Raw genomic sequence first — 25701 nt, forward strand, 5'->3', positions numbered from 1 at the left:
AGTTAACAACTACAGGTTACCATACAGCCTTCAACAATGAGCAAAACACATTAGTCTGAATCAATGCAAAATTCTGCAAAGTAAAAACCTAGAAGACATTGACAGCCATGAATTGAACAGGAACAAATTGTTTGATTAAACTAATTATTGATCATTATGAGAGATTCCTCGACCATCACCAGTTGTTAAAAATGCACTATGAAGTTGAACTGTTTTATTGTCTATTTAGGAAATGTTAGAGAAGGCAAGAGAAGCAACAAGTGGTGTAGAATTAAAAGTAAATGAGAGTATACTTGACTCTTGTACTAGTCTTATGCATGTAAGTATATTTATATTAAATATAGATTAAGGAAGTTTGATTTTAAAAGATTAAGTTTTATTTTAATCTTAATTAGCCTTTAAAAAAATCCTGTCTAGTCACTAAATATTTGCTCTTTTGTATAACTTGAGCTGTCTCTCCCCTTCATAAAATACAAACAAACAAAACCAATTGAAATTACCAAGTGATAGAGATTATCCACCTTATGTTATTCTGTGGTAATAAGTCCCCTAATTTCTGTATTTTTCCTTTGACTAGTCCTTGAACATTCAGAATTCTATTTTGAGGGCCTCACGGAATTCCAGTTTTATAGCTATCTATGTTACCTTCTATAAAAAAAGAATTATTTTTATTATATGGCATCTCACTGTCTGTATCACTCTGCTCAGCTCTTAATAAAATTGTGTATCACGGCTTTGTGACGTCAAATACATTGACCCTGCCTTAATAACTTTGACCAGGACATATCACTGATGTCATAATGAATGAACCGACATTGATAAGTTTGACCCGAAATTATCAAGTCATCTTCCGGTTTGCTGGTGAAACATAGAAAACACTTGTTTCTATCATGCAAAATACACAAATACAACCTGATAAATCGATTATCTGGATGTGTGCATATTTATATTGTAACATATCAGCTGCTCGACACAATATGAAGCCTTTTTGAAATCATTCGCTGCGCTCACTAGACCATAAGCTTTATATTGTGACTCGCAGCTGATATTTTACAATATCAATATGCAGACAACCTGATACTCAGTACTTATTATTCACTTCTATATTGGAGTGAGAGAGTACACCAGAAACATTTGCCTTTGAGCTTCATATTTTATATTTACATGAAATATTGACATTTCCTGTTACACAGCACTATATTCTTATAACAAATACATATAATATTCATACAACTTGGAATTTTTTAACGACAAATGTATTAATTGTAGGCAATAAGAATATTGATAGAAAGATCAAGAGATTTACAGAAGGAGATAGTGGCACAGGGCAGGGTGAGTAATACACATTATAATTTAGTGCAATCAGATGCAAATCATTTTGATTAACTTTGATTCAAAATAAAATGGACATAGCAAACATACATTATTTCTTGTTTCATCTTATCTCTATCAAAACTATAATAGTTTATTAAAGAAATTATTTTTCAAATTCTACTAACACTATTTTGGCTTTAAACTTTGGAATTACAAAAATGAATACAAAAATTACACTTTCAATATAAATAATTTTTATTTGGAAGCATGATTAGATCTATCTTTGTGAACAGAATGAAGATTTTTTATGCCCCCGCAACTAAAAGTTGGGGGCATATTGTTTTACCCCTGTCCATCCTTCCGTCCCATTATGGGTATATAGTTATTCCACATAACTCCTCCTACAGTTTAAATGCTAGGAAGTTTTCACTTTGCTGGCTGTTTGTACATATATTGAATGTGTGCATGTGGTTAGGGTTTTGATTTTTGTTAATATTTGCTCTTTTGGGAGATAGTTGAACTTAGTTGTATTTTGAAATAACGCTTTCCATCTGCGGGGACATCATTTGTGTCTCCCAGACACAATAATATCTCAAAGAAACTCCTACATTGACTTTGTTATAATACAGTTACTTCAGAATGGAGTGCGGGGGCATCACTTTGTCTAGCCATATCTTTGTTTTCCATGGCGGAACAGATTCAAGACCTGTATGTTCCTGCATGTTTCACCACATTACTGTATAGTCATAAATTATTACATGCATTAATTATCGTGATTGTTGAACAATGGACACAAATGTGATATTAATTATTTCAGGAAATGGTGCATACAGATAATACTATCAAAATTAAAAATTGTTCATTTTACTTTTGCGAAAACGTGTGCCATCGAAATTTTCGCAATAATTTCTAAATTTACAGTACATGAATATTGTTTTTGATTAGAATTTTCTGTTTATGGGTCATTTTTACGTTGCTGCCTTTAAACAGATATCACATGACCTCATGGTAAAAATATAACAAATATCACATGATCTCATGGTAAAAATATTGTTTTATAGGGAACATCAACAGAAAAAGAGTTTTATAAGAAGAATCACAGATGGACAGAAGGATTGTTATCAGCAGCTAAAGCTGTTGGCTGGGGAGCCACAGCATTGATGTAAGTTATCTATAGGATGACAAATATAATATTTATTGTGTTCAATATATTTTCTCAGCAATGCTTGTAGGCAAATTTTGGGAAACCAAAATGTGAAAAAATTAGGGATGTAAAAACCTAAAAGGAACAAGATCTTAATTGAAAACTTGCAAAGGTCACCACTGGATAAGAGAGATAGACCTTGTTTTTATAGGTTTATTCAAAACACCATTTCTTGAATTATTTTTAAAAATTAGTATTTTTGAATATTTACAGGGAAGCTGCAGACAAAGTAGTTAAGGGAGAAGGGAAGTTTGAGGAGTTAATCGTCTGTTCTAATGAGATAGCTGCAAGTACAGCTCAACTGGTTGTTGCCTCAAAGGTCAAGGCTGATAGGAGGAGTAAAAAACTAACTTCATTATCAGAGGCATCTAGAGGGGTGACTGAAAATACTGGAAAGGTTGTGGGATCAGCAAGGGAAGGATCACAGATTATTGAAGAACGAGGTAACTGATTCTTATTAAAGAGAGTTGAGATTGGCATAATTTTAATGAATCTATTCAGAATTTGTATTGCATTTTGGGTACATTATTGTTTCAGACATAACTGATTGGTCAAAGTGGTCCCTACTTCATTTTAAGTGGCAGAAGTTAAATTTGTAAACAGATTGAAGATCATTTGTTGAATAATTCATTTAGAGGATGTAGGAGTTACCAGAAATATTGTACAGTGTAAATGACCACACTAACCATCAAAACCCGACTACTCTGAGAAATTTAATGTACAAACAAAGACAATGTTCAATGAAAACAAGTGGTCCATTCTTGGTACAGGCTCAAAATGTGATGGGATAAAACTAGTTTACATAAAAATCTCCAACCTTTGCTTTGTGTAATTTGAATCTTTATGTAACTTTTATCTGCCTCAAAGTTAACAAAGGCTGAACTTTGTCCCTTGATTTGTTGAAGACATGATTGAAACAATGCTGATGCAGGTTAAATAAATAGTATTCATATTTTGATATCATTGACTATTTTATTTTATAGGCCTTATGGATTTCTCCAAACTTTCACTGATGCAGACCAAAAAGAATGAGATGCAGTCTCAGGTATGTAAACACTCAGTCTACTAATATTGAGAAGTGACGTACAAGTTTTACTAAATGGTATAAACAACCTTTTCTAGGTGGAACCCCTTAAACCACTTATTAAATAATTCTTGATCTGCAAATGGGAGTGACTTTTTGTTTAGAACTTTTATTTTCAGGATGCAACACACAACTGGAAAAACATTTTTCAGTTATGTCCCTTTAAAATGAAGAGATGAAACTAATTGATTTCTTAAAAAGAAATGTGTGTTTAATAATATAGTGTGTCAAATTAAACTTTAAAAAGGTATCAAATTTGAGTTTAAAAAATAGCAAAGAACCAAAAATGTTGTTTAAGGCAAATGAGTGTAGTTAGTTATTCATTATCAAAGCTTTGTATCATTATCTTGTATGTGACTACATATTTAAAACTAGCCACAACATTATCAAAAAGGGCCTTTATCATGTTTGATACTCAGATTGCAAAATCTGGGCAGAGTCACCATCAGGAGATTTTGGGGGCAGAATTTCTTCAATTGGTGGCAGTTGGTACTCTTTAGGTCCAGTGCCCCCATCAATTCAAATGAAAAATAGTGAACTGCCTTACTTAAATTAGATAGTTGTATACTTTTACAGATATTGAGTGACATCTTATCCATATGATTTCACATGGATTGATCAATTAATCAATCTTACAGATAGTGAAGCCCAAGAGAAGACTATAAACTATAAAAGTCCATCGACATAAATAAAGCTAGAAACCCTCTTTTTCCATTTATAACTTCTAGATTCATCTTTCATTACTTGCTAGACAAATCCCTGACAAAGAAAGATAAAGTATGTCATCTTTCATAAAAAGTATTATTTGAACCTGCAAAACCAGGATTAGTAACCGCTTGACTCCTTCCGTCATTCCGTCTGTATGAAAGACCTTGGGTAGAAAACTCATCAAAATTTTCAGGGCTTCTATGGAGGGGATTGATTTTATATTTGGTCTGAATCTTGATAATGTTGAGTTGTAGTATGTAAGCAATTTTTACACATGCCATGCAGCCACTTCTGTTTGCCAATAGTTTGAAATTTAACAACTCTCATTGTACAAGGAAAATTTTCGTCAAAGTTTATTTTGCTTCATTGAAAGGGAATGATCATTTATACTTCAGTATACATGGTACCTCAATCAGTTGCATGAAAACTGGTATTAGTCTTGTTTAGTCCAAGGGATCAGTAATGATTTCTAATCTGCACCTGAACTGAGAATTAATTAACCCTGTAAAATTTTTTTGGAAAATGATCAAAGATTTGATCAACCTATTAGAAATATATAACGATTGCATTGCAAAAACACCCATATTGACAGATCCCACATCTCTTTCTATTCATATTAATGAAGTAACACCAGTTTTTATGCACCACCTATGATAGTAGTAGGGGCACTATGTTTTCTGGTCTGTGCGTCCATTCATTCGTTCATCCGTCTGTTCGTACGTCCATCCGTCTGTCTCCTGCTTCAGGTTAAAGTTTTTGGTCAAGGTAGTTTTTGATGAAGTTGAAATCTAATCAACTTCAAACTTAGTACACATGTTCCCAATGATATGATCTTTCTAATTTTAATGCCAAATTAGATTTTTTACCCCAATTTCACGGTCCACTGAACATAGAAAATGATAGTGAGAGTGGGGCATCCGTGTGCTATGGACACATTCTTGTGTAATAAAGTATTACCCAATTTAGATAATTCAATTTTATTATTTTAAAGGTGCGAGTACTTGAGTTGGAAAAGGATTTAGAAACTGAGAGGTACAAACTTGGTGAACTGAGAAAGAAGCATTATCAACTGGCCGGAGCGAGTGAAGGCTGGGATGAAGATGAGGTAAGGACTTAAAATTGAATACCTTCCTGTTGGTCAAACTATCCATATAACTTTCGGTAGGTTGTAATAAAAATAGAAATTTTTAAATGCGTTTATGAATCCAAGATTGGGAAAACTTCAGTTTTGCTCAAATAGAAATTGTGAACAAAAAGTTGTATACCTCTATGAAAAACAATTTATAAATGTAGAATAAACCAATCAATATAGAGAAAACTTTAAATATGCAAATAAGGTAGGAATTGTAGTATCATGAAAAACCATGAAAGGATGAAGTTGAGAACCTGTGATCATATACATTCAGGTCTTAATACTATTGCCATACTTCTTTGCTTAATTACAATCCTGTCAAAGTTCTGTTAAATAATGTGTGTGCTGTGACAAAGAGCTAATATGACTTGCTTCACTTCAGGACCAAGAGTGTGACACTGAATCACCAAGGCAACCAGTGAGTCACTGCACTGTTTTAATGTTCTTCAAATATTCATGGCTGTTAAAATTTTGGAATACATATGCATAAATTTTTAGATTTTAAGAAAACAATTTTTACATGTGGGTTGGGAAGGAAATGAGCCATGGATATTGTACAACACCTGATTACTAACTAATACATATGTTTCTTACTGATGTCACATGTTATTTATTGTTGTGCTTATTTCCTCCAATCATGATTCAGTATTTCTTCAGGATTTAGAGTTGTTTCCCTTGTCACTTTTTGACATCAGATACATCTATGATTTTCATTAATCTGCTGCTTCATTCTGTCTTCATTTCGAATTTGCTCTGAAAGTCGGACAAAGGGCCATTTGATGATATAGAAATAAGTATGAGGGCCAATGAGACAACTATCCACCAGAGACCACGTGAGATAGTAGAGAACAACTATAGGTCATTGTACGGTCTTCAACAATGAGCAAAACTCATACTTCATAGTAAGCTATAAATGGCCCCGAAATGACAAATGGAAAATAATATTAATGAGAAAACTAACTGCCTGATTTTAGTACAAAACAATAAATGAAAAACAAATATTAAACAGCAACAAACATGAGTTCTTTTTATTTTGAAGAATCCAAAAGTAGATTCAATTCCAAGTACTCACTATAGATAGCTGTTTTAGGCTCTCTGGTTTGACAAGCCAATAAAAGGGACTGAAAATACTGAAAATAAAAAACTTCCTATAATCCCATCAGTTAAACAAAGAAGTTATGCTTCTTACAGTTACTTAGGGTCAAAACTCTGAACTGAAGAAATGATTGCATCATGTATTACGAAGAAATACATATACCCTTATTGCATACTAATAATAATACATTTAGTATAGATAAGCTAATAGATGACTTTCAGGACTTCCAGACTTAACTACATCTCATAATTTTATATCCTTAAAAAATATATATGTTATATGAATTTAATGCTACATTAATATTCCTTCAGCATTTAGAGCTACAGTTAGTCATATTTCTTGATATTCTTAATAAATCTATGACTGATGAACATAAAGAAAATATTAACATTAACAAAAGGAAAACCAGATTAATTATATGTAGCATTAGTGTTTATGTATACAAATCTGCCTTTTATGAACTTCCAATGTACAATATGTGTATGTTTTGTATAGGGTAGTACAGGTAGATGGTTTACCAAGGATTTTTCAGTTCAATAGAATGATATGGTACACCTTCTAATCTTTTGATAATACAGCTTTCAAGATATAGTCTCTCTAACAGAAACTTTTTTTTATCAGACTAGGAAGTTAAGTATATCGGGTAGATGTTATCTTCTCATTGAAGACTGATTGATTGATGTTTAAAGCCTCTTTCTGCACTATTGGCTTTTTTGTGGCAGTTAGTTTTTATTGTTGAAGGAAGCCAGAGTGACCAGAGAGAACCACAACATTCAACCAGAAAACTGACAATCCTAGTCAAGTAAGATTGGAGTCAAATGCCACCGCCAAGTGCTGGTTTCAAACTCACAATACAGTAGTTGAACTACTTAGACCACTCAGCCACTGAGGCCCCTCTTTTAGGAAACATTATGTCCTTGACAGGCTTTTAACTAGTATTTGGAGCAAAGTTATGATGAAAAAAAAAAAACAACTGGTTATTGTTATTTCTTTGAAGAGGTGACTGATGACAACAGACAAGACATATTTCTGTGTCTACAGTTTATTTTGTTGTATTGCTTTGATCAAGTTGCAGAGGCAAGACTTAAGCATGCAGTTTCCCCAGTGGTGACTGGCATCAACAATTGTTCAAGTTTGTAATTAAGTCAATTTGAGAGAACCACTAATGACAAGTCTAAAATGTTTGGTAGTCAGTTGTATTAGTGTTAGCACATCTCCTTTTAATGCAGATTATTTTGCCCAACCCCCTCAGTCATGTTTCATTGAATTTGAAACTTTTGCAGAGTGTACAATGTTTAAATATTGACATTTATTTTAAAACATTTGCAGTTTACTATCAAAATCAAATACAGGCAACACATATCTCTGTGGCAATAGTTTATTACTTTGGCCATGGTATTGACTGTTCCTTTGACTAATGGTTTTTAATTGTCCATTTGGTATGATCTCCTCTATTTTATGATTCTGGAAGGACTGTTTGGTATTTTATTGTCTGTTTGTCTGTGTACCAAGCTTGTCATACAATAACTTAAGTTTGCTGTAAATAAACCTCAAGTTTTTCTTTTAGTCGTTACAAAATACATAATGTTATGCTTGTTCCAAGAAATAAAACTCTCAACTCTGTTTTCATTTTTATGATTTTTAAAGTCACAAGGTTTCATTAACTTATGCCCATTTTATGTTTACTGAAAACTCAAAGTTTGCTTTATTTCATTCAAGGTAATGTTACATTTGATAAAAAAAAAGCTCCATTTTGTTTTATATGATCTTGACTTTTCCTGTGTTACAGAGATACTGAACTTTGTTCTTTAAAAAGATACATTTTTTACATGTGTTATAAATCAATTGTTCATGTAAAAGACATTGTCACTTATCTTTTAAATCGTGCATGGTGTGCTCATTATTTTGTGCCATCCCTACATGTACATTGTATTAGGCATATATTATTGGTAAATTTTGCAGTTAATGGTGTAGATTTCACAAAAGGTCTATTAAATATTACAAAATGTGTAATTTAGGTATGTGTAATTTCTTTAAGAAAACATTATGGACCTACAGTTAACTTGTTTATATTTTAAGGGAACCCCATCACCACCACCATTGGAGTTTGATCCATTTATGTAGCAGGTTAAACAGAACTGTCCATTGTGTTCTGGGTAAGACAGGCATGTCTGTCTTGGTTTCAAATATTTTAGTTTAGCATATTACTAAAAAATAAGCTTGAAAGTGTTTACATTGTGTTGCAGCATTAGGCATGGTCAAAGAGTGTTTACCAGCAAAGTTAAAAAGTAGAATTTCAGATCCATAACAGACACAGATGCAGAGGGGGCGCACCTTACATACCCTCCTTCTTAAATTTAAAAAAAAATGTAATAAAAGCAAATTTTGTGTCAAAATAAGGTTCTTTAATACCTTATTCTCAGTGCTTCGCCCCCATCAAATCCTGGATCTGCGCCTGCATAAGTATGATACTAATCAAGCATCTGTGTGTATACTGTTAAATTCTGAAAACCAGGTTGTTACTGGAAATTATGAATGTTAACTGTTGAATTTTGGAATGAAGACTGAATCATTAGTACAGGGTAGATACAAGTCCCTTCTTCAAAATAATGTAGTTAAATTTAGTTTGGTAGTATAATGCTGTATCAGTTTAATCTAAGAATTAGCAGATTATCATTATAAAAAATATTTTTACATTTAAATTTATCTAGTGTTCTTGTAGTTTGATTTACATTGTTACAATTTTATTATCTATTGGGACTTTTATACCTAACGAACTGCGATTCCTTAAAGATTAATAAAAAGCCAAATCAAGGACAATATAAGAAAATCAAGTCAATTTATAAATCAACAAGACAAGGGAGTACAGTATAAAAAAGTTGTACTGTGATTTCATCTTTTTTGTGTGTACCAATAGTCGAAAGATTAAGCAAAATTTATTTTCACAAATATTTGATTTTAGGGTTTTGACAAATTCTGCATACAAACCTAAATGAAACTTAGATTCCTAGTTCACACATGTCAACAATATTCATGAGAGTAATTAGTACATCTTGAACAATAATGAATGCTCAATTAAGAACAGCATGCTTTCAAAACTCAGGCTTTGTGCATCATGAAAAAATGCCATGTAAAGAGATAAGTCATGTGCATGGGTTCATTTTTATACGACCGCAAAAATTTTTGAGGTCGTATATTGGTATGACGTTGGCGTCGTCGTCGTCGTTGTCGTCGTCGTCCGAAGACACATTGGTTTTCGCACTCTTACTTTAGTTTAAGTGAATGGATCTCTATGAAATTTTACCATAAGGTTCAATACCACAAAAGGAAGGTTGGGATTGATTTTGGGGGTTATGGTACCAACATTTTAGGAATTAGGGGCCAAAAAGGGGCCAAAAATAAGCATTTTTGTAACTTCCAAACAATAACTTGTGTTCAAGTGTATGGATCTTTCTGACATTGTACCACAAGGTTCCATATCACAAAGGGAAGGCTGCAATTGATTTTGGGGGTAATTGCCTCAAAATATTAGGAATTAGGGGCCAAAAAAGGGGCAAAAAACAAGCATTTTTCTAGTTTCATGACAATAACTTGTGTGTAAGTGTTTGGATCTTTCTGAAATTGTACTACAAGGTTCCATATCACAAAGGGAAAGCTGGAATTGAGTTTGGGGGTAATTGCCCGAAACGTTTAGGAATTGGGGGCCAAAAAGGGGCCAAAAAACACATTTTTCTAGTTTCCAGACAATAACTTGTGTTCAAGTGTATGGATCTCTCTGAAATTGTACTGCAAGGTACCATACCACAAAGGGAAGGCTGGGATTGAGTTTGGGGGTGATGAATCATAAGGGGGTTCTAAAAATTTGGGAAGGGGGGGGATTTTTTTTTTTTCCTTTTTTTTTTCTTTTAAAATTTTCCATTTTAAGTTGGTTATTTCTGATTTATATATTTAAAAGCAAATAATAATGATATGGTAGGAGATACACACCAAACAGGATGTGTAAATTATTATATAATAAGTATTGTGCAATAGCAAGAAATTTTCAATTGCACAGTATTGCACAATAGCAAGAAATCTTCAATTGCACAGTATTGCGCAATAGCAAGAAATCTTCAATTGCACAGTATTGCGCAATAGCAAGATATATCCAATAGCACAATATTGCACAATAGCAAGAAATTGTCAATTGTGCAGTATTGCGCAATAGCAAGAAATATTCAATTGCACAGTATTGTGCAAAAGAAGATACTTCGTATAAATTGCTTATTTCTTGACCAATTTCAATGGGGTTTTATTCTTAGATTCTTGGGGTTCTTTAATATGCTGAATCTAACCATGTATTAAGTTTTTGGATTTTGGGCCCCGTTTTTAAATTGGTCCACATTGAGGTCCAAAGGGTCCAAAATTAAACTTTGTTTGATTTCATCAAAAATTGAATTATTGGGGTTCTTTGATATGCCGAATCTAACCGTGTATTTAGATTCTTAATTTTTGGTTCCGTTTTCAAATTGGTCTACATTAAGGTCCAAAGGGTCCAAAATTAAACTAAGTTTGATTTTAACAAAAATTGAATTCTTGGGGTTCTTTGATATGCTGAATCTAACCATGTATTTGGATTTTGGATATTGGACCATAATAGGTGAATGTCCAATTTAAAATTTTTAAGTTCTTAGACCACATTCATTCTGTGTCAGAAACCTATGCTGTGTCAAATATTTAATCACAATCCAAATTCAGAGCTGTATCAAGCTTGAATGTTGTGTCCATACTTGCCCCAACTGTTCAGGGTTCGACCTCTGCGGTCGTATCAAGCTGCCCCAGCGGAGCATTTTATTTTTAGTAAATTGTGATTCGCTTAGAATCAGTTGAAAGTGTTATAAGTTGTAGAACACCATAGATAATATCAAGCAGCAGCAATAGTACTAGTTGAATCAAGATAATTGTTAACATTTTAAGTACATGTGTACTTTTAAATTTTTCAATCCATGACAAGTCAAGTTACACAGAATCTTTCATTGATGTTAATTTTACAAAGATGTTTTTACTTGCTATTTGATTATTTTAAAGCAAGCAAATTACATATTGTATGGATGTCAAATCTGAAAAGTACTGTAAATTCAGAAATTATTGCGACATTTTTATTAATGCGACGAATGCGACTTTGTGCGTATCTCAATAATAAGAACTTGCATTCTAATATCTGATACATATATATCAGTTTGCAGATTTTCCTGAAATCACAATAATTAATCTCACATGTTTGTCCATTCTTCAAATATCGCAATAATAAATCATATACAGTGCATTATGAGTTCATTCACTGAAACAATACACAAGACTTGGTTAAGAAATTTAAGTCAACGTGGTGACTATATAAATAACACATAGCTGAGAGGGTGATAGAGCAGAATGTTACCCAGAGAAAACATTGTCAACTGAGGCGAAATGTATTATTTAATTTATTATACTGAATGTTCTGTTATTACTGTCTATCAAATTTCAAATTCAAAGTAATAAACTGTGACATCTTGTACATAACAATCATCCATATTTATTAAAACGCACACTTGATCAAGTGTCCCCGTGAAGGGTAATAGAATATTTGCCATCGGATAGAGTAAATTGTCTCCCTCATATTAACCAATCAAAATCTGACATTTTGACATGAAGTATAATAATTGTGAATTATTTATCAGATTTATTTTAGTTCTATATGAGGAAAGCATTATTTACTTTGAAATTTTAATGAGTGATACATCATTGGCAATCAGTCACATTTCCTTATATTTATTTGGACTGAGATATACCGGTAATGCCAGATTAGTTAATAACATGTTATATATAATGTTATCTTTATTCAAGATGTTTTAGTTGGTTTTTTTTTTAGAATGAACTGAAAGAAGGTAACCTGGTTCCATGCAATATTTTTTCTTGAAATTATTCAGGAATGAGTGGAAACCTCATATTGTAATTTATGATAATCTCAAAACAATATCTTTCATATTCATAGAAGTAGACAGAATCATTTCATGACATTAATCTTGAACTTTATCTTTTTCAGACAAAGAAGTAAACCTGATGTTGTATAACATTGTAATCTTGAACTTTATCTTTTTCAGACAAAGAAGTAAACCTGATGTTGTATAGCACTGTAACCCTTGGCTCTATCACCAAGCTAGCTAAATGTTGTGTTCTGTCGCAAGTTCGGAGAACTAAAACGGGTTCCAGCTTATTTGCTTTGGTGACCAGTACAGTTGCTATGGAAACCATTAACATATCAAATGTTTGATATTGTAATATTGTGGACCAGAAATTAAAATAATTTGGTTTTAAGGCTTTTATTAGTGGTAGCTATGTTTATATAAACAAACTGGAACTTTTCTAGCACTTTCGTTTGTTCACTGCTAGTAAGTGTGCTGATTAGTGTATTTTAAGGATTTGATATTTATGTGTTTTATCAAATAAGAGTATATGAATTTAGAATGGAAACTGAATGGAAGAGCATATGTGTCTATGTAACATATATTTTTACATATATATATATATTTACACTTGGTTAATTGATTTAATAAATGCAGTATAAACAAGTATAATTTGAGGGTGCAGGTCCTTTCCTTAGATACAGTCATCAAACCTACATTTTATGAAAGTTGTATGATTACTTTGTTAACCTTCTGTCTCATGGTGTATTCTCTGTCTATCTTCAGAATAAAGTACTACATTGTTTAAATATGATTACAATATAAATAAATATGATTACATGGTCAAAATATGATTACAAAGTAAAAAATATGATTACATAGTAAATAAATATGATTACATAGATATTATTTTTTATACTTTATTTCAGTTTGTTTTTAATTGCATATAACTATTTATATCTTAATATATTATGTTTTATTTGTTGAAGTTTTTATATGATTATAATGATAGTCGTTAAAACAGGCAGATTTGAAATGTAAAATGGTATAAAAGATAATCTTTTTTGCTATATAATTTTTTTGTTATTTTCTTTAGGTTTTTTGTTAAGCTGTTTATGTAATAATAGTGAGTGACCAATTTATTGAATATAATTGTATCATGATGATATCCGTTATAACATGGACTTCTGGTCTACACATCAATCCATGTGTCAGAAAGTAATCCATTTCAATATCCAAGTAATGAGATCATACTCAATAAATCAGGGCATAAGGATTATTTACAGAACTAACTTTTTTTATTGTTCAATATGAAGTCAAAGTTTATTTATTACTAATTAAAATTTTCATTGTGTGCTCTATTAAAAAGTGCTATCAGCATTTTGGTGTCAAATTTCTAGTCACTAGAAAGGAAACGTGTAATATTTTCTATTTTCTATGGCATTGTTATTTGTTTTGTAGATAATGGATAATTTGTTTTTTTAACTCCTTTACATATGAATCTCAATTTATTTATGAAACGATCAATTAATGAATTCAAATTTTATTGGAATAATTTCTGGTGTATTTTTTGTTATGAAATATCACCAAGAAGAGTAATATTTTTTAAAACGAAAACATCCTGTTATAAAGCTCATTAAAAGCATACAGAAGAAATTAAATCACATTTAAAATTATGAATACATTATTAAGAGATAAGATGTTCATATATAAAAATGATTAATAAACTTTATGTTGGGATCTTTGTAACACGTACTTGTACATCTTACCAATTTTCCCTTTCCAATCGTGACACCTAAAAAATTGTTTAAATGATTCAGAACACAAAGATGATCAAAATTCTCAATCAAAATAAAGAAGAACAAAACATAATTGAAATCTACACCTCTTATATCATGTGTGGCCTTACATTTTTATCAGCTTTATTAATTAAAGTGGAGAGGTCTTGCACTTCGTTGCTGACCAAAGTGATAAACAGTGGTGAAATGACGATAATTTGAAAATTTTGAAATGATAAAAACATATGATGCAGTCAGAAAATGCAAGTTTACAGATGACTGAGAAGCGTTTACAGGGAATAAAGACTTGTAATTAAAAATTTTGCACATAATTTGACAAAATTTTGCTCTGTTTCCCTTCTGACGGTCTTATCAATAACCATTGTAAAATATTAGTAGACATTTTTTACTCTATGAATTTCACACACAAAAAAAGTATTACACATAAAGCATTTTTAAAAATAAATTTACTTGTGAAAGTCTCATTATTGTATCCGGGTGAAATTCCAGTTATGTAAAATAAATGATTACTGTAAATTCAGAAATTATTGCGTGCATTTATTATTGCGATTTTTGAAAAATTAACAAAAATGCGAGTTTAACTATTGCGAATTTTGGAAAAGCTACATACAAATATATGTATTTGATATCAGAATGCGAGTTTTTATTATTGCGATACTCAAGTTGTCGCATTATTCGCATTAATAAAAACCTCGCAATAATTTCTGAATTTACAGTATCATTATCATAATCATGAACATTATATTTATTAAGAATATGTGAGTTAGTTAAGATCATTATTTATTTTGTATATTAGTGATGATATGAAAAGAATCATGTTTATTTTTGTCAGTCTTAGAAAAATGATTTTATCTGATATTGATTTCAGTTTGTTAGATTTTACCATAATTTAAGTTTTTCACTTCTGTATAATGAAGTTCTTGTTTAATATCTTTGACAAAAACTTGAAGTCTTGAAATCCTACAAACATTTTGCGAAATGAATCCACTATAAAAGAAACTCAGGATGGTTTATAAATTGACATGCACTTTTATTTTATTTTCATTGCACAGTTTTATTTTCAGAGAACACTACATAAGCCAAACTTTTCATTTCTTTTACCCTGTAAATATGACATCAGTGATTCAACACTGCCTCATAAGAAAGAAACGATAATACATTAGGTTGTATTTTAAAGAGACTACCAACCTTATAAAGCTAATTTAACTTTTCATGTTGACAAAGGATGTAGATATGTTTTATATCTCACAATGAAGTAGTCAGGCAAATAATTTTTTACCATAAGAAACCAAAAATTTCATAAAAAATTCCAAGCATCAAATAATTGTGGAATTTCCAAATCTGTTATTACAAATAAAATACCACCTTCACATATCTGTGTGGAAATTAAATTTTTTTAGATTTACAAAAACATCATAATTTTTAGTTTATGGAAGAGTTTTCTGTTTTCTGTTCGTGACTTTGTGCTAAAATAGAAATGTATGCTGTGTCTGTGTAATTTCTTAATACATAAAACACTGTTTGAACTGTGTGCAGGAATATTAATGTGTGCCATGTGCTCATTGTTTTTATTGACCGTGTTTTGTTGCACAGATTTTGTTGATTTGATTAATGTTTGTTATGTAGTTTTTCATTTTCCACAATTTATTTCCAAAATGAACTTCTGATAGTGCCCAAATGGGCGTTGTCGAAATATTATATATTTATGTCTCAAAATGAGGTGATGTATTACATTTTCAAAACTGAAATTCACTGAGATTTAGGATTTGCAGTGACAATTAGATTTTCAAAAGTGAATTTAACCACATATTCATGACATCTACTGTCAGAAACAAATGTATTCCATAAATTGAAATGAAATATTAATCAACTATCAAATGCAAAACCACTTCACAGGATAAAACATCCACGTTTTAACCATTTTGTGAGAAAAGGAGAGGGTGGGGAGGATTGGGGAAGGGTAAGAGGAGAGAATTTCATCCCGAATGTCCACGAATTAAATAGCTTAATCCCAAATTCCTGAAAAAGATCCTTCTGCACCTATTTTGTAACTATTAGTTACTGCAAATTGAGTTTACATTTATATAAGAACTACAAGAGTTCTTTGTGAGCCGTTTCCTCGTTTCGTCACCTTTCTTTTTATGCCCCACCTACAATAGTAGAGGGGCATTATGTTTTTCGGTCTGTGTCCATTCGTTTGTTCGTCCGTCTGTTCGTCCGTCTGTTCGTCCATTTGTCCCGCTTCAGGTTAAAGTTTTTGGTCAAGGTAGTTTTTGATGAAGTTGAAGTCCAATCAACTTGAAACTTAGTACACATGTTCCCTATGATATGATCTTTCTTATTTCAATGCCAAATTAGAGTTTTGACCCCAATTTCACAGTCCACTAAACATAGAAAATGATAGTGGGAGTGGGGCATCAGTGTTCTATGGACACATTCTTGTTCTTTATAAAAGACTCCTAGAAATTTAAATAGAATTAATGAATTCCAAGATAATAGATTAACATTTGTATGAATTATACTATAAAACAAAACTGATAACAAACTTTATTGAAGAACATAATTATTGTCTCATTGTGATATACCTTTACTGCATATATATTGAATACAATGAAATTAATGTTTATGGTGACTTATTTGATGGGTTTGATAACTTTTAACATTTCACTAAAATGTGTAGAAGGGGGAGAGGTTTATAAATAGCTAAAATATCACTTGATGTTGATGATACTGTGATTTTTTTACTGTTCTCCCCAAAAGTTGTGAATTTTTTAAATTTCAGATTATTTATGTAAAACATTTTTTGAATTTGAAAATAATGGAATTTAAGACTCCTTTTCAGATTTAATTTATCTGCTTTTGACTCTTAAAGGTAAATTTTAAAAATCTAAACATAATGATAATATTTTTAAAAAACAAGCTAGTAATCTTATATTATTTGTTTTTGGTAAACTAGAAGACCTATTAAATAGATTATGTACATAAATGATTAATTCCCTTCATGGAAAATCTTGTTACTATGTTTGGACTTATTTACAGTAATTACTTCATAAATCTTAAATTTTGGTATGAAATATATGCCATTGGACATTAGAAAACATCAATCAATCATTGAAATTTACTGGGTAGGTGCAGGCACAGAACATCTGATACTAAACTAATCTATATAAGCATATAAACCCTGAAATTGATGAAAACTAATATATGTTCAATCGAATTTAATTTCTAAAAGTTTTTTTCAATCTTTAATGCATGTTGGAAGAGTTTCTTCTACAGTAACTTATTATAACCACACCAGTTAATATGAAGATATACCCATTATCCATGGCATTTCAGATGTATATTTTGAGTTGTGATGAATAAGAAATTCTAAGGCAGAAGTGACCATACATGTATTCTGTTCTAATATTTTCATATTTTCAGTAGTACAAGATGTAAAAATTTCTTTCTTCATGTGAAATACAGCTGATTTTTATGGAATATGTGAAATAAAATATAGAGATACATATATTTTTGTTATGAATTGGAATATTTAGTCAACTACAATTAGTAATTTATTCCCCTCTAGTGCGGGAGGTCATAGGTTTGAAACACCCAACCCCCCTCCCAGGTCGAACCAAAGACTTAAAATTTGGTATTTGCTGCTTCTCCACTAAGCACGTGGCATTAAGGAGTAAGAGCAATGAATGGTTGCCTTGGAGTTGGAATTTGTTTGGTTAGTGTGACATGTCCTCCTGCTGACTTTTAGTTTGTGAACTAGCATATTAAAAATCTGGCTAAATGTGTCGGTCTAGTACAAAGCAGGGTTTATACTCATATCACAGTATCATATATTTGTCCTGAATAAACATTTAGTTTGCCACTGGATGTTAAATAGCCATCCATCCATCAACAACAAGCTGTTGCAGAAATAGTTGTAAAGACACATCAATATTCCAACCTGCTTCTAATCCAGCTACATATTTGTTATTAGACTTTCAAGGTAGAATACCAAAATGTACAGATAAATGCTTTCATTTCCAAATATTGAGTTTTCTAAGATTTAACATTAGTGTTGATTTGTATGGGGGTGATTCTTGCATAGACGGAGACGCCTACCCTGTTGACGCACCTGGTCTCGCTTCTTTTGGAGTTTATGCAATTCCCTCAATTTTTATTTTATTGCCATAATTTGTCTCTTCCTAATCAATTTAGATAAAAATTGGAACATCAGTTAACTACTGTAGCCTTAATTACCCACTACTGAGTTTCTTGCAGTGTCTACATTTGTTTAAAATGTATAAATTTCTGATTTGGCCCATTTCAGAGTAAGTACTCACTATATATGAATAAAAAGAGATGTTGGTCAAAGGTCAATGGGACTTCAACCAAATGCCACACATGACTAAATTACATCAAGTGGTCAACATAAGTCTTTACCAACTGGTGTTCATATAAAAATACTACCTCCAAATCGTACCAAGTCGAAAAAAGTTTGTGAATAAATTAAACCCATACTCAAATTCACTGATACTTTTCCATTTGCAGTGACCTTAACATAACACCTTACAGTAAGAAGGGGAAAACTATGATCGAAGAAAAAGTAAACAAATGTGGACGAAATATAGTATCAACAAATTCTGAAAGAAAAGTTAAAATAACCAAAACATTTATCAACTGTTATGACAAAACTTAATTAACAAATGGGAATTGTGCTTAATATCCATGATTCTGTGTTGATTGTTTAATCATCAAGGTCACAATCAGAAAATTTCAGCAACAAAACCAGAAAATCGACAGCCAAAGTTTTGGATCCATGATCACACAATTAGATATTTTTTGGTTGATTATACGTTATGGATTCATAATGGATGTAAAAAAAAACCTGCACAGAGGACTTGGTTTTGTATATATGCATGCATTGGTTCAATAATTTCCTTAATTTTATAATTACCAAATACTCGTTTTATATGACATTTAAGACAACTATTAAAGAGATACATGTCGCGGGAAAGGCACATAAACATGTTAAGGGGTAAACAATTTTTTTGAGATTTCAATCCCCCCCTTTTTTACATTTCAATTGGTGGACTAACAAAGGGGATTCAAGAAAGTGTAATAAAAAATGGTAAAGGAAAAGTGCTTAAGGATGTTCACTTCTCTGTTTAAAAAACAAGCTTTTTAAGACTGTTTTAAATTGATAGTATATAGATGACAGAACTTAAAAAGCAGAAAAAAATGAAGGGCTTGTTTTTGAGGTATTGAAAATTTGGCAGGAAATGATTCTCTCTAGATTTTTCTTCCTTTTAACATGGGCATCTTTTTTCTTTCAATAACTATTAAAAAAAAACAAGGATTTTATAAGATTTTCAAAATTGGCTTTATAAACAACATGTAATACAAGAGTGCACATGTTGAAATGTCTCACCCGCTTTACTGACCATTGATTTTATGTTGAAAGTCTTAAAGATAAAGGTTTTACTAAAAGCATCACAGAAACTCAATCAGGTCTCAAAAATCCTGTCAGACAGACATATACACATTACAATTTTTTTATACACCAAATGTAGTTGACCTATTGCTTATAATTAAAAAACAGACCAAAACAAAAAAAACTTAACATCAACCAGTGAACCATGAAAATGAGGTAAAGGTCAGATGATACCTGCCAGACAGACATGTACACCTTACAATCATTCCATACAACAAATATAGTTGACCTATTGCTTATAGTACTTGAAAAACAAACCAAAAACACAAAAACTTAACATTGACCAATGAACCATGAAAATGAGGTCAAGGTCATATGAAACCTGCCAGACTGACATATTCCCATTACAGTCATTCCATACACCAAATAAAGTTGACTTACTGCTTATAGTAATTGAGAAACAAACCAAAAACACAAAAACTTAACATTGACCAATGAACCATGAAAATGAGGTCAAGGTCATATAAAACCTGCCAGACTGACATATTCCCATTACAGTCATTCCATACACCAAATATAGTTGACCTACTGCTTATAGTATTTGAGAAACAGACCAAAACACAAAAACTTCACATTGACCAATGAACCAAGAAAATGAGGTCAGGTCAGATGAAACCTGCCAGACTGAAATGTACCCATTACAGTCATTCCATACACAACATAAAGTTGACCTACTGCTTATAGTATTTGAGAAACAGACCTAATCACGTAACTTTAACCTTGATCACTGATCCATAAAATGAGGTAGAGGTCAGGTGAACCCTGTCTGGTGGACATGTAGATGTTGCAAGGAACCCATATACCAAATATAGTTGTCCTATTACTCATAACAAGTGAGAAATTCACATGACAAAAAAAATCAATTTTTTTATAAAGCAGTTGCTGAACCATGAAAATGAGGTCAAGGACATTGGACATATGATAGACAAAAACTTTGTAACATAAGGTATCTGCTTACAAGATATGAAGCATCCAGGTCTTCTACCTTCTGAAATATAAAGCTTTATACAAATAGTTTATGCCACTGCCACCGGATAGTAATACCTATGTTTCGCATACTGCGACTTCGTTGATGGCGAGACAAAAAATATGAAAAGAAAAGAAGGGGTTAGTGGGCAAAATTTTTAATGGCACTACATGGATAAATACAGAGGAATCCGAAAATCTGACAAAATGGAAAAAGTCAAAAATATGAGCAGAAAACATGATTGTCATCCTTAACTTCTATGTCATTTGGTCTCTGGTGGAGAGTTGTCTCATTGGCAATTATACTACATCTTCTTATTTTCATATTAATAACCTTAAACAGTACCAATTTTATTGCACCAGATGCACATTTCAACAACTAATGTCTTCAGTGATGCTCAAGGCCAAAATATTTAATAAAACCAAAACCTTATACAATCGTTGAAGAGCTAATCTAAATGGAAAAAGGCCAACAGAATAGCCAAACCAAAAATCTAAAGTAACAGAAAAATAGACAACAACAAAAAAGTTCAAATAAAGCTATAACGATAAGGTTTCAAATAATCCTCGCAATCACTGAAAGCTGTAAGACCCATTTCAGAATAAGAACTTTATCAAAGAAGTATTTATGGTAGAACATTGCATTATGCTATACAATTCAATTAACATCTATGCAATTCAGTTTCAAGCAGAAATAGAGGATAACATCATTTTAACATGTAACTTTGACTTATCATGTAATGTATGTCACTATAAAAAAAGCAGGACCTGCACAACCTTACTCCTATTTTTGTGGGGTTTGCGTTACTCAATCTTTTTGATGTGTACCGTCTGTCTCCATACATGGTCTTGTCCGTCTTCAATTGCCTCCCTTAGTATGGTTATGGTTTTATTTCTATATCAGGTGTTTAAAATTGAGATAAAGAATATACAGTATGTTTAACGAATGGTGCCTGGTTAGAATTCTTTATAGTTTGAGTTTATGCTCATTGTTGAAGACCACGATCAACTATTTGTTTTAATCTTTTATTTTGGATTAAGTAATGACCCAACATCTTCTCGAAACTGATGATTCGTTCATGAATATTTTATTGTCACAATAGTTTCTCAAACATTTTTTTTCTTAAATTATGCTTTATTTTATCCCTTTGCAATTTGATGATTTGACTGTGGTTTTCTACAGCAGTTGGTTAAAATTTTTGACCAGTTGAACAGTTTGATTTGATGAAACAAATCGCAATTGGGTCAGAATTTCAAATGAACTGAAATAGGTGGAGAGAACACTAACAATCAAGTCACTGTAGAAAAATTCAAAGTATTGGCAAACAGGATGTAGGTGTCCGAGAGAACCAACAAGTGCTCACACATTACAACTCATCACCTTTAAGCCGCTGACCAAATATGAAGTCATTCTGTTCAGTATTAACTAAGAAAAGTGTGATGGAAATATAGAGTGGGGGTATAATTCATGGTGATCTTTATAATAAATGGATAAACATAAAATATTACTGATATTTTGCAATGGATGTTTGAGAAATGGACCAAAATACAAATCTTGACATGTATGCAATGATTTATAAAATGTATTGATGCACTGCATTGACAATGATTAGAGTAACAAGACCAATAACAGGCCTAGACCTGCATCGCTGTATGCAATTGATTTTGTTAGCATGTTAACTAAACCATTACTGATTATTCCCTTTCTCTGAAGCCAAGAAAACAAAATTTTCCTTGTACAATAAATGTTGTAAAATATCAAAGTATTGGCACACAACAAGTGGCTGCACTGCATCTGTAGAAATTGTTACCCGCTGCACCTCAACATTACGCAGCTGCACACCAAATACAAAATCATTTCCTTTTATAGAAGTCTTGATTAGTTTGTTGAAAGTTTTCTACCCACGTTCTTTCAAACGGGCGGACGGACAGATTGATGGACAGAGCCAAGGGGTTACTAGACTTGCTTTTGCTGTTGGCAACCGAGGTAAAAATATACAATTGTAATATTTGGTCCAGTTTAAAAAGAACTCTAAAATAAAATATAGCATAAAAATCTGCATTAATTTTAATTCTTCACTAACAGTTAATATTACAAATAGAAATGTATCACATAAAGTTAATATTGAATAATCCCGTTGTGAAATACAGAACTGGATCTTTGTTGTGTTTAAGACTTTAATTATAATTAATCATATGTTTGAACAAATGATGTCTTTTCTTGTTTCTTTTCTTCTTCATCTTCATCTTCATCTGCAAAAACAAAACAATCAATGAAATAAAATGTGTTAACCAAAAGGAAAAATGTAATATGAGTAGATTGTTTTTATGACATTGTAGTCTCTGCCAAGCTCTTTTAATGAATTGTGGTGATACATGTATTTCCTTATTGATAAATGACATCAACTACATGAAGTTGGACATTTTATAAATAACACATAGCTGAGAGGGTGATAGAGCAGATTGTTACACCGAGCAAACATTGTCAACTGAGGCGAAGCCAAGGTTGACAATGTCTTTTCAAGGGGTAACAATCTGCTCTATCACCCTCTCAGATATGTGTTATTTAATTTATTATACTGAATGTTCTGTCATTACTGTTGATTAAAATTCAAATTCAAAGTAATAAACTATGACGTCTTGTACATAACAACCATCCATTTTTAATAAAGCGCACACTTGATCAAGTGTCTCCGTGAAGGGTAACAGAGTATTTGCCATAGGAAAGAGTCGTATTTAATAAAGCGCACACTTGATCAAGCGTCTCTGTGAAGGGTAATAGAGTATTTACCATAGAATAGGGTAAATTAACACCCTCGTATAAGCCAATCAAAATATTGCATTTTTACGTGAAGTATAATAATAAAATCTATTTTAAATAAAATAAACTGCTTCGCTGAGCGCAGCTGGATACGCCCGCAGAGGTCCAACCCTGTACAGTTGGGGCAAAAATGGACACAATATTCAAACTTGATACAGGTCGGAATTTGGATTGTATTAAATATTTGACATATTATAGGTTTCTGAATAAATGTAGTCACTTGAAATTGGTTATATGAATTGAATTTATATTCAATTAAAGATTTCTTGTTGTTGTGCAATACTTAGTAAATCTGTTGTCAGACTATAAACAAATAAAGTTCAATTAATTCTCAATGTCATATTAGAAATTTATGAAAATGTAAAGGGAGCTTACATCAATAGATATAAACAATTCACCAAAGTTTCATGAGAATTGCTGTCAGCATTTTTGAGTTATTGTCCGAAAACTGGAAAACCCCCCCTTTTTTAATGAATAAAACCCCATAACTCAGAAATGTAAAATGTAAAATTTATAAAATTCTCAACGGAGCTTACATCAATAGATATAAACAATTCACCAAAGTTTCATACGAACTGCTGAAAGCAATTTTGATTTTTTGTCCGAAAACTGGAAAATCCCCCTTTTTTCATGAATAAAACCCTGTAACTCGGAAACGTAACATCTAAAATATATAAAAATCGGATGGGAGCTCATGTCACTAGATATAAACAATTCACTATAATTTCTTGCAAGTTGGTGAAAGCATTCTTGAGTTATTGTCCGAAAACTGGAAAATCCCCCTTTTTTTAATGAATAAAACCCCATAACTAGGAAACGTAAAATCTAAAATTTATAAAAAACAAAAGGGAGCTCACGTCAATAGATATAAACAATTCACCTAAGTTTAATGCAAATTGGTTAAAGCGTTTTTGAGTTAATGTCCGACATGTTGACGACGGACGGACAGACGGACGGACAGAGGTATACCATAATACGTCCCATAAACGGGCGTATAAAAAGAGATAATAGTTAACTTCATTAGACAAATTCCAAATAAAATGCATGTTTTTACATGTTTAGTTGTGTGTTAAAGCCCAAAACCACAAAGTAAAAACTCACAAAAAGGATTTATTAATTTTACAAATAATGAAAATTTGAAACCAAAAAATAAAAGATCAGTAGTTCTCAAGATATCATATATATCATTTAAATGACCACATTATAATATGTGTCATGTTTCTGTAAAGCATTTAAATACTAATTTGAACAACAGAGATACACTGCACTCCAACATACTCAACCTCCTGATGTATTACAATATATATTACCTTCAATACGACACAGATCTATTAAGATGTTGACTACACATTTTTCTGATTCTGTCAGAACATCAGACTCTAGTTTACTCAGTTGTTCTACTGCTTGTGGTAAATCTACAGTAAAATGAATACAATGAATCACTCAAAATTAAAAGAAAAATCATTAACACTAAAAAAGAACAAAACAAAAACCAAAACAAACAATAAACCTTAGTGTTACTTACCAAGTTTTAAAAAAAGGACTTTATTTTTTTAACACAATGCTTGTTCTCTAGTTACTGTAAATTCAGAAATTATTGTGATGTTTTTATTACTGTGAATGTTGCAAATGGGTAAGTATCGCAATAATAAGAACCCGCATTCTTATATCTGATACATGTACCTGTATGCAGCTTTTCCAAAAATCTCAATGATTAATATCGCATTTTGGTCCATTCTTCAAAAATCGCAATAATAAATGCACACAGTAATTTCTGATTTTACAGTCAGCTATTTATTCATAAACCATAAAGTAAAGGTAGTCTCAAGGTTATATGTACACAAGATACAAAGTTTGATGTATTCTAAAGACAAAAAGAACAAGTCGTTAAAAGTTTTCAACATAATGCTGCTCTATTCTTGTTAGTTGCATCCTATTCAAACATCCATGGAAGCTTAACTGTTTCTCAACTTAAATTCTTATTGTAGTTTGTGTACAGACATGGATTCAAGTGTACTTCATCAGACTTTCTTAACATCCATATCTAAAATAAAGGGGCATAACTCTAGAACGGTAAAAGTGACGCCACCAAAATTCATACTTGATCTGTGTTTTGTGGTAATAAGCATTGTGTATAAGTTTCATAACATTTGGTTGAAGCAAACTCAAGTTAGAGAACGAAAACC

General features: G+C 31.6%; 2 protein-coding genes and 1 non-coding gene across 10 annotated transcripts in view; 2 read left to right on the plus strand and 1 right to left on the minus strand.

The window, feature by feature from the left end:
* The window catches only part of LOC127711426 (huntingtin-interacting protein 1-like), a 47865-nt gene extending 33104 nt beyond the window's left edge, over positions 1-14761 (plus strand). For 3 of the 8 annotated variants that reach the window (XM_052217470.1, XM_052217476.1, XM_052217477.1), the window contains 9 exons: positions 230-319; positions 1270-1332; positions 2376-2476; positions 2732-2961; positions 3502-3563; positions 5302-5415; positions 5825-5860; positions 8618-8694; positions 12658-14761. In XM_052217470.1, coding sequence (XP_052073430.1) covers positions 230-319; positions 1270-1332; positions 2376-2476; positions 2732-2961; positions 3502-3563; positions 5302-5415; positions 5825-5860; positions 8618-8662 — 741 coding nt within the window. In that variant the 3' untranslated portion in view covers positions 8663-8694; positions 12658-14761. The other 5 variants (XM_052217471.1, XM_052217472.1, XM_052217473.1 and 2 more) reach the window with 5 other exon arrangements.
* On the plus strand, positions 3991-4115 carry LOC127713150 (U11 spliceosomal RNA). The gene has a single exon (XR_007987491.1). It is a non-coding gene; the product is annotated as a U11 spliceosomal RNA (small nuclear RNA).
* Positions 14762-22732: 7971 nt separating the features above from the next.
* The window catches only part of LOC127711425 (HEAT repeat-containing protein 6-like), a 30430-nt gene continuing 27461 nt past the window's right edge, over positions 22733-25701 (minus strand). Inside the window, exons 23-24 of the mRNA XM_052217469.1 lie at positions 24826-24930; positions 22733-22947 (exon numbers count right to left, since the gene is read on the minus strand). Of these exons, the coding sequence (XP_052073429.1) occupies positions 22883-22947; positions 24826-24930 (170 nt within the window). The 3' untranslated portion in view covers positions 22733-22882. The remainder of the gene's footprint in view (positions 22948-24825; positions 24931-25701) is intronic.

This window comes from Mytilus californianus, unplaced genomic scaffold (genome assembly GCF_021869535.1).
Source record: "Mytilus californianus isolate M0D057914Y unplaced genomic scaffold, xbMytCali1.0.p SCAF_8, whole genome shotgun sequence".
NCBI classification, from domain to species: domain Eukaryota; kingdom Metazoa; phylum Mollusca; class Bivalvia; order Mytilida; family Mytilidae; genus Mytilus; species Mytilus californianus.